General features: G+C 35.5%; 1 protein-coding gene across 4 annotated transcripts in view; it reads left to right on the plus strand.

Moving 5' to 3' along the window:
- The window catches only part of ZCCHC7 (zinc finger CCHC-type containing 7), a 236,268-nt gene that overhangs the window by 204,948 nt on the left and 5,022 nt on the right, over positions 1-26,298 (plus strand). For all 4 annotated transcript variants that reach the window (XM_022600169.2, XM_022600171.2, XM_022600168.3 and 1 more), the window contains exons 6-7: positions 1,499-1,534; positions 22,140-22,235. In XM_022600169.2, coding sequence (XP_022455877.1) covers positions 1,499-1,534; positions 22,140-22,235 — 132 coding nt within the window. The remainder of the gene's footprint in view (positions 1-1,498; positions 1,535-22,139; positions 22,236-26,298) is intronic.

A 26,298-nucleotide genomic window follows, 5' to 3' on the forward strand; every position in this document is an offset into this window, starting at 1 on the left:
CTTCTGAAGCTACTTTTTACTTTCTAATAATAGTTTCCTTTTGATCAGTGTTGTTCATCCAGAAATTACTGTCTATAAGTGGCTTTCTTTTAGTCAGACACCTTAGTTTACATGAATGTGACATTTATATTGGAAAGCTGACCACTAAATAGTCTAATTTACACACCTTTCTTTAGAAAATTACATTAGATAGTTAAGCTTAAGATGCATAATGGATAAAATTTTCAGCATGGTTGGAACATAGCTACTTTTTTTTGATCTAATCACTAATGATGGTATAATCAGTAGAGATTTTGCCATTCAAAAGTTATTTTCTGAATTATTGCCATACCCATAATATTTTTAGATTATGTGAATCATCTTTGTTACTTTTATCCCTACCCTGAAAAATAAATGAAAGAGGAATGATAGATCAGGTAAAGAATTGTTTCAAAGTATATGTCAAAGATTATAAAGGTTTAAAAAAGATTTAACTCATTCTAATTTTAGGTATGCATATGTGTATGTATATGTTTGTGTATATACACATTTTTAAACAAAAGCTATAAATTCACATTCACTTTAAGGATTGCCATTTACTTAGCTTGGTGGTTTAATTTATTAAAATCATTGCTATAATATAGTTATTAAAAATATTTTCTGTCTTCAACAGTTCTTTTTCTGAGAAGATAGTAAACTGATCAACAATTCATGAAGAGCTTAGTTAGAAGTGTCTCTTAACAGAGTCGTAATTTAAGCATACAGAAAGATTTATATGTGTGTCCATAAGGAAATATCTCCTAACTGGTTTTTGTTGTTGTTGCTGCTGTTGCTTTTGTTTTGTTTTGTTGTTACCTATTCTGGTTTCGGTAAATCCATCTTTTATCAAAGTATTGAGGTTTTATTGGGTTTTTAAAGTTATATCTCTATAAATGTAAAGATGGAGAAGACAACTTTTAAGGGAAAAGGCATGGACTTCAGATTCTTGAGGTTGTTTTTTGTTTTGCTTTTTTAATTCTCTTGTTATCTATGTCATAGAGTATTGAAAGTTAGTAGCAAGTGATTAGTTAAAACATCAGAAATATACAACTACAGCGAAGGCTTCTTAAAAGCAATTGCTATTAAATTGTTTTCTGTCATACTACCAAGGTTCAAAATGTTCTTTTAGAAGGTGTACTTGGTGAGTCTTACTGATTTTGACCACTGCTGTTCATTTATCAGTTTAACCGAGTTATGGCTCTTAATCACATCTTAGTACCCAAAACTTCTAACCTGAAAAGAAAAAAAAGAGAGAAAACTTTGTAACTGGCTTTCTGACAATGGCAGGGAGTGTGTTAAACCAGTGTAAAATTCAATTAAACTGTCTAGCCAGGTTTTTGAAGCTGAAATGCAGACCCTTTCTGTTAAGCTTCTTATTTTCCTGTGACCGACACCAGTGGATGCTGGGTTATGCCAAAACCAACAGGCTGTAAAGTACCTTGTTTCATGCTCCCAGCTGATCAATATTTTTATTTTCCAGGCTTGCCCAGAAATCTGGAGGCAGTATCACCTAACGGTAAGTAGAAACACCTTTTTTATTTTCCCCAAGACCCAGCCTATTTACCCTTCTCTGAACTGCTGACCATAAAATATAGACAAGCATCTTCTACCGGAAGATAATAAACATCTGAAGAGTTTTTGCACTGAGAAAGCAATAATACACTTTTTCTCTTCTCCCCTGCCCACTCCTCTATCCTTTATCTTCCTGCTCTTAAAAGATTTTGATTGTTTTTTATTACTCACATCATTTAACAATTACATCATGGTATTTCTCAGTCTTCCTAGACCACATTCATTAAATTAAAGGGGAGAAGTATGCTAGAAGCAAAAAAATAGTAGTAATCCAACATCTTTAAAATGTTGTATCTACAGTCCACAAGCATACAGTCCACACTATCTTCCATTATCATTTTTCTGGCTTTACTGAAATGTTTACACATATTTTTCAGTGAAGCTAGAAAAAACTTTGTGCATCTTTCATATAGAACAATTCAACTGTCATATCCTTAAGCTTCTCTTGACATTCAAAGTGTATAAATATCTGCTTAATACCGTTTAAGTTATTTAATTCTATGGTTTCCTTTTAGTGTGATTTTAGGCTAAGTAGGAGCAAAAAAAATAGTTTGCTGTGGAATCAATTGGTTAATGCTCAATATTATGAAGTCAGTTTATTTAGCTTAAATAATTTCAATAATTCACCATAGCCCTACTTGTCATTTCTTTTAATGTATTAAATATGTTGTGCTGAGCAAGAGACAACATTAAAAATTACTCTTGTAATTATACAGCTATGCAGTATATTTTAAAGCAGTTCTTTAAAGTTTAACTTATTAAAAAGTTTTTGTTTATAGGAAGACATAGTAAAAATAGAAAGGGCAGAGTTTCTACAAAACACGTCTTCTTACTGCTCTCCTCTTATGGAGTAAAAATAAACCAATAAGTAGACTCAGTTGTGCCTATCACAAGCCCAAGAAGTACATCAAGTGGTTTGTTTTCACATTGTTATCACTGTTTAATTTGTTTAAAGATTCTCAGTAGAAAGCTGTAATTCCTTAACTATCCTCAATCCCAAATTGGGTTTTGTTAAAAATCTTTAGTGTTATCCCCTACTCCAAAAAAAAATTTAAGTAAATACATGCACATGCGAGCGCGCACGTAGACACACACACATTACACATATATGTTACAGGTGTAACTCATGAATACATTATGTTTGTGTTAGGGTAGCAATTTTTTTTTATCCTAACAGGCTATGGTGAAATTCTTAGCCTAAATTTAATTGGAATCCAATCATGTATTACACTTTTCAAGATCACAGTCACTCTTTGTAACTGTATAGCAAGTTTTTCATCAACATTTTTTTAAGTAATAGCCTAATGGATTTGACATTGCATTAATTTTCCTTTTTCCCCTAAGTTAGAAAATTCCAAACTTGAAGTATAGAAAGTACTATTTTAAAGCCATTCTTTTCATTATTTGCACCTGCATTCTTTTATATAACTGTCACAGAAGGATAGAAATCAATGTTTAGTATAACAGAGATATTTGAAGGTTCATTTAATATTGTAGCTTTTGAAAAACATAAATTGTAAAAAGAATAGTTGGGGGAAAAAAATAAAAACAAAACGAATTTGCCTTTGGGGAAATTACAGTATATTCTATCTATAAGTTTAACAAAATCATTTTGAAAAGTTTGTCTTAATTTGGAATCCTGATTAATTTTTCAAAGTAATATTGAAATAACTATCACAATTCATAATTATCAAGTTTAAATTAATAATTAGTAATTAAGAGTTAGTTTACGGTGCAAGTATAAATGCAAAACAAGTATATTTATAAACATGTACATCTATATCAATCCAGCAAAATAGCCAAATAATTATACATATAGGAAATATCCTAATGTGTGCAATTGAGCAATATTTAATCTTGAATGAAAGCAAGATGCATGATGAGTTTAGTTATCTTCAGCTATTTTACTAGGCGATGGACTGCCATCTATTGACTCATAGTAGCCCTCACACGTGAATGTGGCGTCAATCAGGGCAATGACCGAGTAATAAAGCCCAGGTTAGAACTGCTATTGTATATTCATTTAAACCAATCTTCTTAAAACTGGGTATTTCTACACTTAATCATTGATTAATTTCTTTTTCTAACCAAAACATGCCCATTTCTTACCCAAAATAAACTATGCTTTTTGAGGGGAGAAATTGATTTGTATATCTAATTTGGAAATGTGTACATTTAAGAAGTTTTCTATTGCTTTTATCTGACTCTCAATCAGTGAGAATAGAAGGACGTTTACACAACCTAAAGTTTAGCTACTAAATTTAAGGTCTATCCAGGAATCACTTTCTTTAAAAAAAAAAAAAAGTCTATAGGTTAAACAGAGTTTTATTTCTCAAACACATAAGAAAGATAGTAAGTTGACTGGTGTAAATGGACCTGTGAAATCAAATCAAATCAAAAATTCCTTAAAACACATTTTCCTCATTCTGAAATAAGAGGAAAATTTAAAAAGAGAGGTGTTCACTATTTTCAGCAATTTCATGAGAGATCAAATAAAGTCTCCTTTACAACTTATATGAATAGAATAGCTTTTTAACTAGACTTGACTAGACTTAATTAATAAAAAAATAAGACCATCATTCTAAACGGTACATGCTAATAAAACTCTAAAACACTACATATATTTTTGTATATGTACATATGTATCCATATTATAACAGCTATTTGGCCATGTCATTTTTCTTTATATATTTTAATGGCTATAAAATTATGTCATGTAATTTAATGACTTTAGATTATCAATTTGGAGACCGGCATGGGAAAAAGAAAAATATATGATTTTTATTTAGCAATTAAATAATTTCTCCAAATAGTTTATGTATTTACCTCCTTCAAAAAATGTTTAGAAAGTTTTTTATATCTTCAGTAATATAGCACTGTTCTTATATCTTAATTTGTTATATTTTCAGATTTTGGTAAAGCCTAACTTTGAATATTCTTTTTCATCTTTCAGATAACTTATTCTAGATAAAAAAAATTCCCTCTTTAACTATTCAAGAAGGAAAGTCCCTTCCCCCATCCCCTGTCATTTCTAGTCTCATTTATATTAAAAATCCTAGGCCAAAATGGCCACCAACAGAGTTTTACAACCAGCAGAATTTTTAACTAGTAGAGGCTATAATTTGACATGCTTTGGACATTTTGTTAATCTTGTTTTTAATCTGCTTAAAAAAGTAACCAAGAGTTTGCTATTTGGGGTCCGTATGTATTAAGAACCAAAAAGGACAATACATCTTTTGTGTTTAATTTTGCGCTTGGATTTCTTTATGTGCATTGTTAAAATGTGTTACAACCTACTACCTTTTATTTTAACTAAAAGTTTAAACAGGAAGAAAATGTAACCTTTTTGGAAGAATTAAGTTTTAAATGTTTCTTTATGTGTAAGGTTTGGAATGCCTAGAATTCAAAAAGTAAAATACTTGCTCTCAGGGGCATGGAGAGGAGTAGTTTCCTTGTCTTCCTTTCTAGTCTAGGAAAGGCTTGTAACCTGAGTTTACTAGTAATTAATAGTAGTCTTACCTGAACCAGTTGAATGCCAGTTGAATAGACAATAATTAACAATATCATTCCATCTTGCCACTCAGTTTTCTCTCCTTACCTGGAAACATCAATTTAGAAATGTGTTTTCTGGATTTTCACAGTATGGAAACAAATGTTACTCTCTAAAACATTCTCTGCCATACCATAGAATAGGTAACCCTAAATGTCAAAAGATTTAAATTTAATTTTAGAACTATGTTTTACAGTCCAGAAGGAAAGACTAAGAAAGTGGAATTTGGTTATGAGGCAATAGCTGTACAAAGGGCTTTATCCTGGAATTATGACGTAAGTTAGGGTGCGTAACAATTTTCTACCTAATACTAAAATGGAATATATTTTACTTAACTTAAAATGAGAAAAACTAAAAGAGTTTTAAAAAGTCAGCCTCAAGCCAGAACCTTTTCTTTTCATGGACAAAAATTCTCTGTCTCTCTGTCTCTCTCTCTTCATTGAATATATGTTGGGAATCCTAAATCTCAGAATCTGAGAGCTCCTCGGCTACATAAGCAGAACTGCGAAACCCACAAGAACCCCATCCACACAGTAGATATCAAGAGATAGGACTTTCTTTTTTCGTGTGTGTGTGTGTGTGTGTGTGTATCAAAGGAAATAGAACTGGTTACATACTGCATTTTAAAATGTCAACTACCTCCAAATACAGTGAGAACTAGGCCTCACTCTATTTTAGAATTATTTAAATAAACTTTTTCTTCATACGTTTTTTTGAGGCCTGGCATACAAATTATCACAAACTAAGACTTTATAAATTCATTTTGGAGGCTCTTATTTTTGGTTGTTCAATTCACTTTGCGAATTTCCTTAAGAACTGGGAATACTCTTGTTTAAATTGTAGGGTTTTTTCCTCTATGTCTTGAATCACTGTGGTTAAGTGTTGCTATTAAGATAGTATATCTCTGTCAAATTTTCAGAGTTTTAGTTTTTATTAAAAATGCCCTTAATACTAGAACACTACTGAGGTGAATATAATCATGCTCTGAGGATTCAGATGGTACATGACTATTTTGTAGTACCTCAGGGCCATTTTTCCATTGTAGTACTTATAAAGTAAATCACACTGCTTTCTGTTTCAAGTTACTTTGGTGTCTGAATAAAAAGAATTTTCTGAATAATCATTGATAACTTATTTTTCTAAAACTCCATCTATGATAACAGAGATAGAAATACATTTGGACAGTGACCAAAATTTTTAAAGATTTTTTTCAAATGGAAAATTTATGTGAATACTTTAATATTTATTTAAACATTCACCTTGGTCTTAAAGAATTTAGTGTCAACATTTTGCTAATAATTTTTTAGTTCAGTCTTACCATGTTTTGAATTTAGTGTAAAAGATAATTACTACATTTACAGAATAGGTCAACTGATTTTTTTCACTAGCATGTTGGACCACATTTGCTAGAACTTATCATTGGAAGCAATTGGAAAATGCAATTTCAAAGCAAATGAAACCTGGAATTATCAATCTCAATAAATGAGATTCATTTAAAAATAAATACAATTTGCCAAATCATCAAAAAGCAATTTTCTAAAGCTTCTGTAAAAGGAAGGGGAAAAAAGTGAACGTTGTGAATTATAAATGCATATGTTATTTTTCCTCTCACAATGTTGCCTCAGATCTCTAGACATTGTGTGTATACAAACTTGTTTTTGAATGGGAGTAGAATAAAATTATTAGATTTGAATATAGTTTATTTCTATTTATTGAAGCACATGGGAGAGCCTTCATATTTTCATTTTGTCAGAGAAATATTGAAGTGTCATCCCTTTCAGAGAGAATGCCCAACTTATTTGATTTCTAATATTTTAATGCAAAAATTAGTTTTAAATGGGAAGTCAATAATGGAATATTTTGAGTAGTTGTTTTAATATATTTAAATAATATCAAGTGCTTTATGAAAATAATTCTAATGTAGATTTGCTTTATGAAAATAATTCTAATGTAGATTTAAGTGTTTCAGATAATCAAGCAGTGAAAAGTATGTAGCATTCACACAATTTAGAAAAGATTCTTTACAAATGTTTTGGCCTACAAACAGCTGTGTTTTTGTCATTTTCTAAATCTTTAATGTCCTAATCACCCATCATCGTGATTTCTATTTATTTTTTATGTAGTACATGTTGCTAATAATAAACTAATTGAATCTAAAACTCTAACAGCAACTTCCTTTCTTCAGTTGACAAAACAATCTCTGTGCTTGTTTATATGCCCCTTAGTGGCTGGCAGCAGTCTATTACGTTTAAGACTTACATATTTACTGTATGGACTTCAAGTTTTACTTCTGTTTTAAAAATGTAAAGAAATTCCTATTGTGGTCTTTATTTTCTTACCTGTTAATAAATGTCTCTCCTGAGGATGATAGAAAGATGGAAAATTACATTTGGACTTTTGTTCAAATGTAATTGAACAAAATTTTCTAACTTTTTTTCTTTTCCCTAGTTATGTTCACCTTTACTTACAAAGGAATTATAGTTAGTTATTGTAGGGGCAATTTCTTCTTGATACTTAAATTTTATGGTAATTAAATTCCAATTTCTAAGTATTTATAATTTTAATATATATATATAACATTTTAAAAATATTTTCTTTCTTTTCCTTAAAAAACACATACATTATTCATATAACCCCAAAGAAAACTACGTTGTTTTTTTCCTTGAAGCTCTACACTTTGAAATACTGTCCCTGTTATGACAAAAATGAATGTAAAACAGGTAGCCTGAGAATTTTCAAGATCCGTGAAGTTTAACACTGCACAGTATATAATAAATTAGAGTTCAAAAATCTGAAATGTTGAATGGTGCCTATTCTTTGTCATGTTAAGTACACGTAAAGAGCATACAACTATTAGGTAGAATAATTTTAGCATATTCAAGTGATTATTTTTCATATGTACTTTGGGTGATTCACGTATTCCTTAAATAAATATATTCCAGGTGATTGAGCTTGTCATGATCTTCTCTGGACATTTCAGTGCAAGAATAGAAGTAAAGTATACTGGACCAGTGATATTTGTATTAAGCATTCCTTTTAGTAGTCATGCATGTGAATGACATGGTAGATTACAGTAATTCCTAACAGGTCTTAAGTATTTAGGAATCACTTAGTCATTCACAGTCATGATCAACCATAACCTTTAAAGGTTTTGGTCAATCATTTGACTAATCTGCAGGAAAAGATTCATGAAAGAACCCCTTGGGTTATTGACATGAACAATCTCTCTGAACTCGTGTTACATTTTCTGTTATGGTATAAACTACAGTTGTAAACTTAAGTTGAATTAAGTTTAAGGTTTTAGAAGCAAAATCTCTTAAAAGACTAAAAGTTAATGAATTGCTGATAAACTCAGTCAGATTTTAGACTTGAAATTCATCTGCCATTTGATCCCCACATGCCAGAAAGTCATGAGAGTCATATTTTTGTACATTTGCAAATATTTTCTTCGAGCTATTTTGAGTTCGGCAGTGGTCCTCCAAGACCAACAACTCTGGTTTTTTAGAAATACCAAAACTATTATATGAAGAAAAATGCTTCATGTTTAGAAGACATTTAACCAAAAATATATTTTTAGTATCTTTGGAATTAAAAGAGATCGTCACCTTAATTGGTGTACCACTACACTGGCAGATCACATTTTAAAAACAAGAAATATTCAATGGGAATGTTCAGAAATTCATATTAACTTTGTAAAAATAATTCACTGTGTGAATCAGTTGGTAATAAAGCTATCTCGATGTTTTAATTCCGATTTTCAAAAACCATACAAAATTAAATCTATTAGCTAGATTATAAGGTCATCTTTATAATGTGTAATATATCCATGTCTATGAATACCCATTTTACATAAATATTGTTCCTTTACATGTATTTGTGGATTACCCACATTTCTTTTCAGTTAGGGGAACTAAGTTTTGGTTGTTCCTTAACTTTCATTTATATAATAAAATCTCAATTCTCTCTTTCTTGGATCTCTCACATTTCATTTATTTGTCTTTGTACCACATTTCCTTCTCATTTTACTGAAGTCCTTAGAAAAATGTGCTATAAAATTCAGCTGAAAGGGCAGACTTATTTCTGAGGAAATTACTAAGGAATGTTTTTTATCATAATATAGGGGAAAAAATGCCAGCTTTGGGATCAAACATTGGTTTAAATTCTGGCTCTTTCATTTACTAGATGTGCAAACCTAGTTAAAATATTTCCCTTCTGAGACCCTCAGTTTCTTCATCTGAAAAATGGGTATAGTGCCTTCTAGAGCTGTTATAAGTATGCAGTGAGATAATAAATGTAAAGTACTTAGCACAAGGGCTTCCCTGGTGGCGCAGTGGTTGAGAGTCCGCCTGCCGATGCAGGGGACGTGGGTTCGTGCCCCGATCCGGGAAGATCCCACATGCCGCGGAGCGGCTAGGCCCGTGAGCCATGGCCGCTGAGCCTGTGCGTCCGGAGCCTGTGCTCCGCAACGGGAGAGGCCACAACAGTGAGAGGCCCGCGTACCGCAAAAAAAAAAAAAAAAAAAAAGTACTTAGCACAATACCTAACACTTAGCCTGTGTTCAACACTCTGTGAGCTCCAATACAGCAAACCCACAAATTCCTCACTCCTGTAGAGATAGCAACTAGACTAATAGCCCAAACTCAGATTATATATTGTGAAGCCTTTTATTTGTCTACGATGAGGAGATCCGTAATGCTTTTTTTATAAGGAGGAAAAAAATTTTTTTCCTCCTTATAGCTATTGAAATTAAAATCCCCACAAGCAGTGCCTTTTGTTAAAATTATTTACCTCAGTTTTCATTTTCTAGTTATTTATGCTTGTCTTCTTACTAGAAATGTAGGTAAGTAACTTTTAATTAAATTACAGCAAACAAATTATTTTCTTAATTTGATTTGCCTAAAAATCATTATAAAGACTTTTAAGAGTAGATCACAAACATACTTACTTTCTCATTTAGTGAAAATGACTAAATAAAATGTGTGCCATATAAAGATACAATGATATCATTTTGAAAAAATATATTGTTAATAAATGTATAATTCTTAGGTGGTAACTTCAGTGTCATCTGAATATAGTCATGTATCATAACCAAATATAATACTTTCTGCTAGTGGTAGAGGGTTTATGTTAATCAGATGAGAAATGAAACAAAATAGCATATCAGTTTTTTGCACTTCAGGTAAAACTGCTTCATGGCCTTCACATGACTGATACCAGAAACCAGCCTGATTTCACATCAAAATGTTGAGTTATAAGAGCTTGTTCAGTTGTTTTGCAGTCTCCCACCCGTATTCTCATATAGGTCCAGCAAAAAGGGCAACACAAAATTAAGCACTTCCTCAGTGGATGTGATTGGTATTCTTTCAAAGAGCATTCCTATTCCATGTTTGTTCTTTAAGACATGTAGGAGCTAAGATGGAGCATATTGTAAAAGCAAAAAAGCATTACTTCCCCCCTTTAAACAGGTACTTACAGCTGTGGAATTCTCTACCTTTGTGACTGATGGTTAAGAGTATTTCAGTAGAATAAGCACGAGTGGGGTATGGGGAGGGGGAGAAGTATGTGTTGTAAGTCATGTGGAGTTATGGCAAAAATGAAAATCTCGGGGCTTATTTGGATCCCGTGTGTATTAGCTAATAAATATAATAAAGCTGTGGCTCTTTTATTCTACGATTTTTCAGTGATAGTTTATGTGCAATTGTATGCAAAATATATAAGCAGATTTGAATATGTTAAGCCCTGCGTGTGGTTGGTAGATGTATATTAATGTGGTTTCTGTGTTTTATAGTCTACCCCAATAAACATTCAGATAAAATATCCATGGATTCACACATGTATGTGTTCTTCTCTTTCCCTTCCCCCACATACTGTCTCCATGCCCTCCTCATCCCTCCACCCTGCATCAAAGCTTGTGGTCGTTTTCCATCCATGTACTAAAAGGTTCTTTGTAAACTAGGCCATTTGTCCATCATTGTTTGGGGTCCAAACAGTGGTAAGATACCCTGTCACCGATCCCTCGTACTATGAATGGCAGCTCCTCTCCGGACAATTGGCGGAGGGGCCAAGAAATATTCCTGAGAGGATTATTTAACCTTTCAATTTAGAGGGCACAAAGCCTGGCTGATTAATGAACTTTCTGATGGGCGCCGATAAGCGGATCTATTTCTTTATTTCCCCTAAAAGTGATTCCTTCTCCTGTCCATATTACTATAATCTTAAACATAAAATGTGGCAAATAGATTAAAAAACAGCACTAAAGAGTTTATCTGGCTGGCAAACTGAAGGAGCTAAATTAAAATTGGTAATGACAGCAGTGGCTCAGCCTCATATATGGTTTTTAAATGCACTGTGTATTTTGAAGAGACTTATTCTCCAGTGTGACTGGTAATGACTGCTTTGGGTGCAGAGTCTGGGGCTGGCTTCTGTTATCCCCCCCCACCCCCAAAAAAATGAGTTGTGTTATCTGGATGGCTGCAGACACATACGCATCCCCCTTTCTCACTGCATGGGCAGACAAGGTCGATAGCATTACAAGGTATTTGTGGCAGTGCTTGTTTCAGTTTTCAGAGCTGCCAGTTTCCAGGCGGATTTGAATTACAAAAGAAGAAGCTGGCATGAAAATTGAAAGGTTTTATCGGCTGGTCTGAAGCCTCATAGCACATTGCTTATTTATGCAGTCCATTTGCACCAGGAAATATAAAAAGGAAATACATTTTTAAAATAAGGCCATAAAGACCCAGATATGTTTAAGATGGCAAATAAAATATAGATACCTATAATATCTTTCCAGGAAACGATTTTCACTTAATGTTGCACATTACTTCAGAAGAGCATTTATGTTGCTGTCATAAATTTGTGCGTTTGTGTCACTATGTAGGTAGTCTCTGGGGATTAAGAAGGAAGCCTTTGCTAACTTACTTTAAAATTAAAATAGACAGAGGGATAGCTCTGCAGTTTGAGAGCTACATTGGATTTATTTAAATAGGGTGGTAAATTAAACTTAAACTAACATTTTTGCATTCCATGTAAAATTAGCTATGGCCCAGTGAATAAATGCCACTACCTTTGGAGAAAATTGGGATACTTTTTAAGCCATGAAGATTTAGAACATTCAGGGGGTGAATTACTGTGATCCTTACTGTCTTGCATATGTTCATTGTTCTCTGCTTACTGAGGTTTTCTTTTTTGTTGTTGGCTTTTTTGGGGGGTAGGGGTAGAATGTCATTTACAAAAAGAAAAATCATAAATTAATAAATTTAATAGCTCCTTTTTATAAAACTTATGCTTCATTCATTTTAGTCTGCAAATATATTGGCTTTCAGATTTCGCCTAACACTTAACATTGTGAGTATATAATCTGGTTGGAGTTATACCAACAGTTTACTTCTATTCTTATGACTATAGCGTAGTTTTGACTTGAAAAAGATACAGTCATGTAACCCCTTACACTCTAGGTTACGTAAAATGAAGATATAAGTATACAAACATACAGTACTTCAAGGACGTCAATAACCACACTGGTCATTTGCAACCTTCAGCCCATTGGCTTATAAAACTTAAGAGTATCCAAAAGAGGGGTAGGGAAGAAATTACATGTACATAGGAAATATCAAATCAATAAAGCAACACCCTTTATTCTGCTGCAATTCAAATGAACACTGTTTTAGAATCTGTTTTCCAATAAAGCAAATTACTCTCTGCTAAACCATGAGAAATGCAATTTTTTGCAATTTTCGTTTTCACCAGTGTCTGGTACCTTTCTCATGTTTTCATGACCTGGACTAATTACTTCATGTAGTTTTTTTTTAACAGAGAAAATATCAAAAGCATACACGTCTGCTGCATGCTAATGTTGTGCTGTACATTTTTTCATGAATTTTCATAAGGATTTTTTCTACATAGCATGTGTGGCTTAATGATGTAATCACCCGATAGACTAGAAAATGCTCCAAAGGAGACGTTCCGGTCTGTTGTGTACATAATACATGTTTCAAAAATCTGCCTAATTAAGGAATTACCCAATGGATTGGGAGTCTGTTGGGTACATGACATAGTTTTTTAACACATAAAAAATATAGGTATATCATTATATATGGTGTTTTTAATGGCATTTTTAGGATGTAGGGGAAATTAGTAGCAGTGTCCACTGGAATACAATTGAATTCTTTCTTTTCACTGAGGAAAACGTAAAAATCTTCATAAAGGAAGCTTTGTTTTAAAATAGTTTCAAAGCCTTTAGTTTGAGGAGAGACTTTCTTCCCCGAATTTCTCAAAGGGAAGTAATACTGTGAATATTTGTCAGAACAGTATGAAAATGGAAGGCTTTGTCTAAAATCATGGGTGGAATAGACCTGGAATTCAGATCACCAGGTGTGAGGACCCACCCCAGAAAAACACTGAAAATGGAGGACAAGACATTAGCCTTTGTATCTTTGGTCATATGGAATCGTTTTTTGCCTTTTCAGACTCAGCTTTGGTTCGGTTCACTGCGAAGCTATTTGCCCAACTTTAAAATTTCTTCCTTTGATTCCTTTAGGCCCCAGCTGTGATTTTCCTTGAATATGTACCAGTTACATTTCTGTTGGCATTTATATTGTGAACAATACCAGAGGAAAGGGAGGGCATCCATTCTTACCCTGGCTACTTTTCATAAAACTAAATAAAATACTTAGAAAACTATATCTGATCTCTAGAGTAGGTAGTAAAAATAATATCTTCAAATAGGGGGAAAAAGTATATTTTAAATTCAAACTTTTGTTTTGCTCAAATGTCAAATTCATGCCATTAGGTCACTTCAACTAGTGGACTTTGACTATGTTGGCAAGCTTTTGGTTTGTTGTAACATTGTCTTGGCAAATCCTATTTGATTACTTGGGTTGAATATTTTAAAATACTTGAATATTGGGAGGAGGCTTGTGCTATTAGTGAGTTTATTAAAAGAAGAAATTGGAAATATTTTTGAAAGAGTAAGGTAGTTTTCAAACATGAAAAGCATAATTGATTTGGGAGGTGTATATACAAATGTGACATTGATTTGAGAGGTGTATATACAAACATTGATATACAAATGTTCAGAAGGACTGGAGCTAAGCTCAGTGCTTTATCAATGTTACATTTGGTCATTAATACATTTACTTCAAGTACTTAATATATTTGCTTTTTAATATATACTCATATAACAAATTAGATTAATAAAAAACATAGTCTAGTCTTTAAGCATATGTATGATTTTAAAAATAAGTCTGTTTTGCATTCACAAGAGTAGAAAATTCCCTTTAGTTAGTGCAATTGATTGCAGATCGTATATAGTAATGAGCTTCAACTAGATACAAACCCTCATTGGATCAAAGTCAGTTTAGATAAGGGCAGCTCAAGGTCACAGAGAGAGATGCCCAACAGGTCATTTGCATAAAAAATTACTGTTAGAAATAGGACACTGAGGCAGCTCTGGCGTTTTGATCTCTTGGCCTTTGTCATGGAGATTCCTAGTAGTGAAGGGAGTAAGGCCAGTGTCCTAGATAATGATTAACTGTTTTAATGGCATTCATTCATTCATTCCGCACTAACTACTCATGCAGAAAAAAGGGTTATGTAAAATGACATTAGAAGAAAATCATTTGTAATCGTTGCATCGGGCTGCACTTTGAGGAGACATTAGGAGTAAATCCGTGGCGTGGTAGCCTTATGCTTTATCTTCTGATATTTACTGAGTTTACTGGTGCATGAAAAGCTTTCAGCAAGAATAGCAGATGGGATGGACCTTTCACAGGTAACGTTATCTACCAGGTTATTACTTCTATATATTGATAGTAAAGTAATCTCTAAGATATCACCCTACAAATATAGATTATTTAAATGTCTGTAACAAAAAAAAAAAGAAAAGAAAAAGATCTGCTTTCATAAATAGTTCATTTGGTTATCCATTGGGTCAAAGTCTTTAGATAAATCTTTTAACTTTAAAAAAAGTTCTGAAAACTACATTCATTCCCTTGCATTTAACTTTTTGTCTGCAGTACAGACATGTATGACAGAATCTTGAACTTAGAGCTAATCAGTTGACACATTCTGCTTTAAATTGGACCTTTACTGTTAATTAAAAATAAAGACACGCTCCAAGGCAGAAATATTGAGTCACAAATTTATATTTCTAACACTTTAAATAGCTGTAGGATTTTTGTTAGATCATAGTATGAAAACTTGTCCACTGGAAATAATTATTGAGTTTTCACTACTGTATTTTCTAATACAGAAATGTTCTCTAATTAGGTAAGATCTAGGCTGATTTCATTCCTATTAAATCCTAGTGCATGATAGTTTATTAAAATGAGAGTATGTAGATAGTGTTTGTTATGTCATTTACTAATTAATTATTGTGAAACAGTTTAAATTTCCATAGCACAATATAAATACTGTTGCTATTTTTATTAGTAATAATGGAAGTTTTTAACCAGTGATATTATTCAGATGAATGAACATCCAAATGTTTGCACTTCATCCAGGGGCATAAATGAAGAGTGGGGCTAAATATGAAGCTTTTTGAATGAGATTTCTTTCAAAATAAAATAAGTATCAACATGAAACATGCTTTCAAAATGTTGGTTAAGAAGGATGTCTCTATTACTGGTACTATAAGACTGATTCCTATTCTCTTTGTATTACTAATTCCTTCCTGGTTCTGCCAGAGTACATAGCTAATTCTCAAGGTAAAGTATGAGAGATGCTTAGGAAGCTGTATTAATTTATTCAGCCTTTTTAATATATCAAAGCATAATTTTATACATTGTCCCTTAATGACATAAAAATTGATATAATTTCCCAAAGTATCCAAATTATTAACAATAAGTAAAATGTATTGGATGCTTACTATGGGCCGTGTACTTTATATATACATTACCTGATTATTCATTCATTAATATTTGCTGAACTCCTACTATAGGCCTAGGCCTGTTGTAGGAACTGGGGTACAGCGCTGAACAGAAAAACAGAATCCCTTTATGTTGGGGGATAGACAAAACAAACAAGTAAAATATACAGTATGTCAGATGTAGTAAGTGCCATGGAGTTTTAAAAAAAGGAAGAGAGGGAGGGTAGTGAAGCAGCGTAGGGAACACCAATTGGAGGGAGCTAGCAACGTTAAATAGGGTGGTCAGGAGGGCCTTACTAAGAAAATGACATTTGAGCCAAGACTTGAAGGAAGTGAAGGAGCTTACCATATTTACCTGGGGGAAGAGTGCTACAGACAGATGGAACAGCATTTAGTACTACTTGTAATTTCCTCAAAATTAAGCAATAAAATAATTAAATTCAGAGAAATTCTATAAAGCTTTTGCTCTGTATCCTCAATCAGTAGCAGAGATTTTCAGTATTCATATCTACTTTAAATACTTTTATTGGCTGCATAATTCATTTTCACTCTAAAATTTTAGAGGCTGTAACATCTACTTATTCACCACCTATTTATTGAGCACTTACTATGCTCGAGGTCAGGTGTTGGCAAACTTTTTTTGTAAAGAGCCAGACTAAATATTTTAGCTTGGCAGGCCAGTCAATGGTCTCTGTCATAACTTGATCCCTGTAGCATGAAAAGCAGCCTGGCTGTGTTCCAATAATTTATGGACACTGAATCTTGAATTGTATATAATTTTCACATATTACAAAACATTCTTTTTTAAAATTTTTAAGCCATTTTAAAATGTTAAAATCATTCTTACCGTATAGGCCATACAAAACAGGCAGGAGGCTGGATTTGACCTGCCAGCCATAGTTTGCACACTTACTCTAGATTTTGGGCATAGGGATGCATAGTGGACTAGATGAAGATCCCTCCCCTCATGCACCTCGCATTCTAGAAATGGGGAAGCAGACGATAAACATAATAAATAACCAGTTTAGTATTCTAGAGGGTGAAATAGGGAAAGGAGGATCAGGAGCACTGTGGCCTTTACTCTGAGAGGAGGTGATAGGAATGAACCACTGAAGAGTTGTGTAGTAGTGTGACTATCCTTGTGTTCTGCGCTCCCAAGGAGAAGCCAGAAGCACCCGTAGGGGTACAGGTGGCCCCTCCTGTGAGGAAGTCCCTACCTGTATGCGTTCCAATGTCTGGATATCCCTGCTAATTTAGTTCTCATCAGCTCCCCTCATAATTACCTCCTGATTCATCTTGTCCTTTTGCGTAAGATTTGAACCAATGGAACTCTTATTCCGTGGACTAAACATAAGTGAACGTATTTTCCTTCTCATGAATCAATCTAGAATTCTGGGTTCAGAGATAAATTGTCATGTATTTGCACAAACATAAGTAGAGAAACTTTTAAACATAGGTAAGTTTTTCAGAGAATGTGTATAATCGGGGGGGGGGTGGATTATTCTTTCATTGGTTATACTCTCTGCTAACAGTTGCCAGTTAGTTGTTGAGCCCATACCATTAGCTTCACACTAGCTTCCCATGCCACATAAAGTAAATCCAGCGCTCTTCACCCTTATTTATGATCTGGCCCCTCTTCACCTTTAGAACCTCCTTTTCTCCTGGTCTTCCTTCACCTACTACACTTCCAAGTTATAGATATTTTTCAGATACTCAAATATAGCAAGCTTATGCTCACCTCAGGGCTTTGCACTGCCTGTTCCCCATGGCTTATGCCCAGAATGCTGTTTCCCCAGTGGTCACATACTTGGGGGTTTTTTGTTATAAGAAATGACCTTCCCAGTGAGAGTTTCCCCCAAAGTCAATCTGAGTCACCACCAATGACTCATTTACATAACTGTTTTAATTGCCTGCATACCATTTATTACTATCTGATACTGTCCGTGTGTGTGTGTGTGTGTGTGTGTGTGTGTGTGTGTTGTTGGTTTTGTTCATCTGTCTTCCACCACTGGAGATGTGAGCAATGATTTTTGTCTTGCTCACTTCTCAATTAGCTAATCTTAGAACAGTATCTGGCATGTATTAGGTACTCAATAATTATTTTTTGAATAGATTAATGAAAGAATGTATATAGATGCTCATGCCATGTGCCCAGCACTCTGGTAAATGTCACTAATGGAGACATCCTTGGACTTACATCTTGCTCTATTTCTCCCCTTCCTTTCTCCCATACACAGTGTGGTTTCTTGAAAAAGTCATCTATGTTCTGTTCTTTAGCATCTTTCTACTTGCAGTAAACCCCTTACAATCTGGCTTGTGCCTCTGCCTCTCAAATGAAACTGCTCACACCAGTTTCCAGTTGCCAACAACTTCCTGGCTGTTAAGTCCAATGGATTTTGTAGTCTTCGTTGTACTTGATTCACCAGTAGCTTTTGACAACTTCTTCCTTGAAACATTATCTGTTCTACCTTCACATCCATGGTACCACCTCTTTTGGTTTTATTTCTTTCTCTTAAACCACATATACTCATGGTTGCAATTTTGTATCATATCAAATAATATAGTTATCTTTTAGATGGAAAAATTATTTCTGCTTAGTAATTTCATGTCTTCCCGGTGCTCTACTACCTGAACAAATTTGTAAACCGCTGCATGAGTTCACATGCTTATGTGCATACCAGTTAAAACTGTATTTAAGGGACTTCCCTGGTGGCACAGTGGTTAAGAATCTGCCTGCCAGTGCAGGGAACACGGGTTTGAACCTGTTCTGGGAAGATCCCACATGCTGGGGAGCAACTAAGCCCGTGCACCACAACTACTGAAGCCCGTGTGCCACAACTACTGAAGGCTGTGCGCCTAGAGCCTGTGCTCTGCAACAAGAGAAGCCACCGCAATGAGAAGCCTGCACACCACAATGAAGAGTAGCCCCTGCTCGCCGCAACTAGAAAAAGCCCGTGCACAGCAATGAAGACCCAATGCAGCCAAAAATAAATAAATAGATTAATTTTTTAAAAAACTGTATTTAATGGCTTTTAGCTAGTCTTAATTCGTGACCCACGTTTTTTATTAGAGGATATAAAACATTTGTTGACTGTGTTTTTTGTTTGCTTGTTTTTTGTTTTTTTTTTCTTTGATGTGCAGACCATTTTTAATGTCTTTATTGAATTTGTTACAATATTGCTTCTGTTTAATGTTTTGGTTTTTTGGCCCGGAGGCATGTGGGATCTTAGCTCCCTGACCAGGGATCGAACCTGCATCCCCTGCATTAGAAGGCGAAGTCTTAACCACTGGACTGCCAGGGAAGTCCCTGACTGTGTTTTTGATTATATCCCAATTGGTAATAGCTGAGATTGTAAATTCCATTTTGTATTTTCATTAGAAAACATCTTTCAGGTTATTGTCATCCTCGTTTTTCAATTTAGGAAATGGAGCTAAAAGTAAAGTTGTTTGAAGAAGGTTATTTTTGTAACCTACAGATTATTTTCCTGTATTGAGAAAATAAAACATCCCACAGACCACCTATTCGCCACATTAAATAACAACAAAATCAGTTGACAGACCAGTTAGTTGGCCCTCTTTGTAGACACCCAATAAAGAATATAAGAAATAAACTTATCCAAGTTTATTCTCATCCTTTCAATCTCCAAAAAATATGGGGGGAATTAGTTTTTTCTCCTCCTGTTTAAAGCCCGTGCCACGTCAGGAGTTTTGCTCTATCCATCCTTTCTCTGTGTTTTCAACTTCTCCACCTCTATTAGCTTTCTCACATGTTCAGGTCTCTCCCATTCTAATAACAAACTCCACCAAATCCTCCTCCTAGGTACTGACTGATCTTATTTTGCCCCTTCTTACTCATGCTTCTTAAAATAATATATACCTACTGTCTACTTTTCTTCAACTTCCGTTCATTTTTTTAAACATTTCTTGTTATGAAATGTAATATACATAGTGAAAAGTGCATCAAACATATGTGTACAATTTAATAAATTAGTTATATAACACACTTAAGTTATATGACACCACTGTGTTCGAAAATAGAAAATTGCAGCTACCCCGAGACCCTCTGTGCTCTATTCTCTCCCCATAGGAAGTAGCCACTGTCCTGGCTTTTGTGGGTAATCACTTCCTTCCTCTTCTTTATAGTTCTACCACCTTTGAGTGCATCTCCTTCACTCTTCAACCTATTGCTTTCTACTCTTTCTACCTTCTTACTGATTCCAAAATTCTCACAATAAAGTTATCCATGAACAGTGCGAAATCTAAGGGTGTTTCCCAGCCCTAATCTCACTAGGCTTCTCTGCTGTATTTGACATCGTAGATCAGTTCATCCATCTTGAAACTACTCTAAGGTCTATGACTATTCTCTGTGGCTCTGTGTTCTTTAACCTCTCCTTCTCTGTCTCTTTCACAGGCTTTTCTGCCTGCCCCTCATGTGTTGTTGTTCCCAGGGTTCCATCTTTAGCTCACTGCTGCTCATCTGGCTATGGCGATACTGTCCACCCTGGTCATTTCAGCCTCCACTATTAATGCAGCTTTCAGATCTAATGTTCAGCACAGATGTGTTTTCTAAGCTTTATCTTACATAGATAACTGCCTGGTGGACATCTGTCTCCACCTAGATACTCAACATCCAAAAAAGACTTCATCATCTTTCCCTCTAAATTGACTCTGCCTTCTTTTCCTACCTTTTCTGAATCAGTTGTTGACACTACTGCTCACCAGTTTACCCAAGTTAGAAACCTGAAAAGCATCCTAATTTCTCTTTACCCTCTACCTAAAATTTTCCATTTGATTTACAAATGGAAATTTGTACAAGATTACAAATTTACATCTAATTCTTTTAGAGTAAATTTAAATTTTTTATATTTCAAGGGAAGCTTTACCTGAGTTCCTTACCCATCCAATGATGGGTCCTCCTTTTCACTCCATTAATACCTTGTACACGCTTCTATCACTGTGCTTACATTGTTGTCGTTATCTATTTTTATGTCTGTCATGTTCTACTGGGCTTTTATTCTCTGAGATACCTAATATATAACACAGTATTGGGCACAATGCGGAATGGAATGAGGAGTGAGGAAGGTGAGGAAAGCACACGTTGATGTTAAGAATAAAAGAATTGTTATGTTACACACTTCAATACACAGAACCATCTGAATATGGGGTCTCCGCACTAAACTGTAGGAGGCAGTATTTTTTTTCTTTTAATTTTATTTATTTATTTATTTATTATTATTATTTTTTTTGGCTGCATTGGGTCTTTGTTCCTGCACGCAGGCTTTCTCTAGTTGTGGCAAGCAGGGGTACTCTTTGTTGCAGTGCACGGGTTTCTCATTGCGGTGGCTTCTCTTGTTGCAGAACACGGGCTCTAGGTGCGCGGGCTCAGTAGTTGCAGCACGTGGGCCCTAGAGCACATGGGCTTCAGTAGTTGTGGCACATGGGCTCAGTAGTTGTGGCACACGGGCTCTAGGGCACATGGGCTTCAGTAGTTGTGGCATGTGGGCTCAGTTGTGGCCTGCGGGCTCTAGAGCACAGGCTCAAGTATCTGTGATGCACAGGCTTAGTTGCTCTGTGGCATGTGGGATCTTCCCAGATCAGGGCTCGAATCTGTGTCCCCTGCCTTAGCAGGCGGATTCTTACCCACTGCGCTACCAGGGAAGTCCCAAGAACTTTTGTTAGGTAAGTGATTCCTTAGAAATACTGCCTCCTGGGACTTCCCTGGTGGCACAGTGGTTAAGAATCCACCTGCCAAGGCAAGGGACACGTGTTCGAGCCCTGGTCCGGGAAGATCCCACATGCCGCAGAGCAACAAAGCCTGCGCGCCACGGATACTTGAGCCTGTGCTGTAGAGCCTGCGAGCCACAACTACTGAAGCCCGCACACCACAACTACTGAAGCCCACGTGCCTAGAGCCCGTGCTCTGCAACAGGAGAGGCCCCCCGCACCACAATGAGGAGTGGCCCCCGCTTGCCACAACTAGAGAAAAGACCATGCACAGCAACGAAGACCCAATGCAGCCAAAAATAAATAAATAAAAACCTTGAGGATATATATTTTTTAAAGTTCTTTTGGAAAGAATGAGGTTTTAATTTTCTTCTGACATTCACTAAATCTTCACAAATATTCATGTTGCAGACCAAACCTGGACCACCCAAAAAGCCAAAGACCCCTTCTGGACAATCAGCCTTAGTATATTGCTACAACTGCGGGCAAGAAGGCCATTACGGACATGTAAGTTTAAGTGGAATTTGGGCATAAAGCGTTCTGTTGTTCAGGAGTGGTTGCTGAAAGATGAGCCCGAGTAATTCTGAACACATTTCTTTTATAAACTAATATCTTGAAGTAAGACTTAATATATTTTCAACTGATTTACTTCTATCCCTACCAGAGTAACAGATCTGTCAGAACACATTCTTCTAAATGTTTTAAGTTTACATGCATGTTAGTCTAAAACAAATACAGCTCATAGAATCATTCAGACAAATAATAGTAGTCAATAGAATGGTTACAGTTCTCACGAGTTCTTAGGATTACTAGTACTTTGACCCAGCCAAATCGTGATTTTTAGATTTTCTATATAGTTCTCCAGTGTCTCTGGTTTTCCCCGGTACTGTGTTCAGTTAAATCTTTACCACTCACATGCAAACCCTGACACTCGCTAGTGGAAAGACAGAGGTGCTGCATCATCAGCCATCCTGCCTACCCCACAAATGCCCCAATTCCCTATCCAACCTGCATGTTTCCTAACCCTAACTGAAAGGGCCAAACTGTGTGTGTTCTAGATACTGAGGTGTCAAAGCAGAAACTTGCTGCTCTGAGGTGGGAGTGAGTCTCCTAGCCAGTTATCTCATTAAGCATGAAACAGCAACAGCTCATCCCAGAGACAGGATGCAATAAGAATAGACTCACAGCCCATATGTTCTGGGAATCTTGAGACAGAGGAGGAAAGGCAGTGGCACAAGAAGTAGAAAATTTGTATGGAGAAATACACTCCCAGTCTCCAGATAGGCTTCTAATAGCCTAGAAACCAAAATATACTAATATCAAGTCAGATCTGATGATAGGAGGTGGAAAGCACACAGAGGTAGGGAGTCTACAAAATGGATAGAGGTGTGAGCAGTAGGATGGAATGGTATTGCAGGTCACGTGTTGAGTTCTGACCATGGCACTTCACCAGTGCAGACCTTGGGGACAGAGCTCTACGATACGGGGAGAGACAAAAAGTCTGGAGAAGAAAAAGTGTGGGACAGAGTCCATCAACAGATGGAGTTTTTCTTCCACATTGGGACAGCAGGACCGTGGAGTGAAGGGATAGAATATGAAAGAGAGGATGGAGCTCTGATCCTCAGTTTTAATTTTTGCTCTACTACTGACTTAACCATGTGACTTAAAACAACCCACTTTTTCTCCCTGGTCTCCAGTTTCTTTATTTCCAAAGCAAAGAAGTTGTACAGGGAGAGCTCTCAGCACTGATTTGGTATTTCCAATGTGATCAGATCCATAGTATGGGGATACAGACGGAGGGACCTTGCAGTATAATTACCTCACTTCTATAGAAATCACACTGAAAAGCTAGTTTGAGAATACCTTGTTTTTGCAAAATTATCATCTCTAGATCTTTTACTGCTCTGTGTATTCCTCCTTGTTGCCAAAACTCAGATGTTGTTTAGCGAACATATTCACATAAGCAGTCCACTGCCACACGAATCACACAGATATACAATTTATGCTTGCTTACCTCTTTAAAGCAAAAGGGTATAATTTTAGCATTTATGTTTGTTCAATTAAGGAAAAACAATTAGAGTTGGACACATACTGCTTACTAGTCACTCCTGTTAATGTAGATAGGAAATATATTAAAAGCATTTGGAACTTATCCCTGAAATCTAGATTTAGATAATTTTTAATTTACCATAAAGCAAATTTGGCAGCCTCATTGCTGCCATAGATGAAGAACTCTAGATTATCCACACTAATGAAGAAGATCAGTGGTGTGGCTAATCCAGAATAGTAGATAAATTATATAGCCAACTATCAATTGTCTGTGCTAATGGAGGGGACCAGCGATGTGGATAATCAAAATATAATTTACATTTAGCTTTGGAAAGTGTTTATAGTACTGTATAGCTCTGTAGAGCCACATCAGTCTAGACTGTATAGGATCCAAATAGGAGACTGGGTAGGTAGTTACAGCTGTCTGAGGGCCCCTCCCCTTCAGTTTCAGAACTTCAGCTCTATAGATGTTAATAAATAGCTTTTTCATGTGAAAGATACTCTAAGGGGAATGTGGCATCGCCCTTCCCTAATTCCACTCACTGTAACTGGGGAGGCAGGGACAATCATAAGCAGCTCCATATGAGGCAAACTGCAATAGGAAACAGTACTCACCGTGTAAAGAGACTACTCCAGGATGAGTGGGGCGCTGGGAATATATCAAGAGCTCTAGTACCTTTTTGTAATTGTAATTTGCTCTTAATATTCTATAGAATCTGTCTTAGTCTCTTCAGGCTGCTATAAACAAACTACCATAGACTGAGTGGCTTATAAACAACAGGAATTTATTTCTCACCACAACCGTGGTGCAGAATCAGTGTCTTGTGAGGGCCGCTTCCTCATAGATGGCACTTTCTTGCTGTGTCCTCACATGGTGGAAGAGGCTAGAGAGCTCTGTGGGGTCTCTTTTACAAGAGTTCCACCCTTGTGATCTAATCACCTCCCAAAGGGTCCACCTCCTAATACCATCACCTTGGGGTTTAGATTTCAACACATGAATTGGGTGGAGGGATACACAAACATTCAAACCATAGTAGAATCTTAGACCCAAATCTTTTTTTTTTTTTTTTTTTTTTTGCGATACGCAGGCCTCTCATGTTGTGGCCTCTCCTGTTGTGGCCTCTCCTGTTGTGGAGCACAGGCTCCGGACGCGCAGGTTCAGCAGCCATGGCTCACGGGCCCAGCCGTTCCACGGCATGTGGGATCTTCCCGGACCGGGGCACGAACCCGTGTCCCCTGCATCAGCAGGCGGACTCTCAGCCACTGCGCCACCAGGGAAGCCCCCAGATCTTTTATGGGTATCATTTCTTCTGGAAACTTGGTGCCACCATGGATAGTGATTTATAAAAGCAATTCTTTATGTTACCCTATAGGTTTGCCTTATAACTTTCAACACCCAAAAAAGCCCAAAAAGATCCAGAAACTCAACAACAGGTTAAATCTGAAGATAGTTGGAAGGAGGAAATTATAAAGATAAGAACCAAAATTACTGAAATAGAAAACATGATTAATAGCATCATCAAAACCAAAAGCTGGTTCATTTTCTTTTCAAAAGAAAAGAGACTTCTGGAAAAACTGCTCGAAGAAAAGGAAAAGATACAAATAAACAATGAGTGAAAAAGTGTAAATAGCTTAAAATACAGTATAATTTTTTACTTAAAGAATACTGTATAAACTTCATAAAGTTCAGTGTTAGGGACTTCCCTGGCTGTCCAGTGGTTAAAACTCTGTGCTTCTACTGCAGGGGGCACAGGTTTGATCCCTGGTGGGGGAACTAAGATACTGCATGCTGCGTGGCCAAAAAACAAACAAAAAATAAAGTTCAATGTTAAATCTGAAAATGCAGCTAAAACAAATAATTCTCTGCAAAAATATAAATTAATCAAAATGATTGAAGAACAAACTTAGATGAACCAATACCACTAAAGAAACTGAATTAATAATCAGAATTCTCCCCACCAAAATATACCAGACCCAGGTAGGTTTGTAGTCAAGTGTTACCAAACCTTTATTTAGATAGATAATCCAAAGAACACCACTCACCTTAGTCTGTGAAACTATTATAACCTAAAAATACTTCAAAATATCTACAGAATGTTACCATTTTTGTGAAATCTGAACACTTCAAAGTTATACTATTGTTTATTGGAATATTTATTAATAGTAAGAGTATTAAAACATGAGAATGGCAGGCACCAACTTTAAGACCATGGCAGCTTCTGGAAAGGGAAGGAGATGAATGGGAAGTGGGAAGGCGAGTTAGACAGAGGATCTCATTATATCGTTAATGCTTAGGGGGAAACAACTAAATTAAGGGTAAATGTTGATTTGATAAAGCTAAATGGTTAGGTACAGATTTCCATTACTTTATTTTCTATACTTAAGTGTATATTTAGAATGATTCCTAGTTTTTAAAATCTACAAATTATGTTTCAAGTGTATGGTGGCCAGTTTGGTCAAGTATCTTAGAATTACAAGTTGACCTCTTGCTCTGTTGGTGGAAATGTAAATGGATACAGCC

Source organism: Delphinapterus leucas, chromosome 6 (assembly GCF_059928025.1).
Source record: "Delphinapterus leucas isolate spDelLeu-1000000601 "Yukka" chromosome 6, BTC_Dleu_Yukka2, whole genome shotgun sequence".
NCBI lineage: Eukaryota > Metazoa > Chordata > Mammalia > Artiodactyla > Monodontidae > Delphinapterus > Delphinapterus leucas.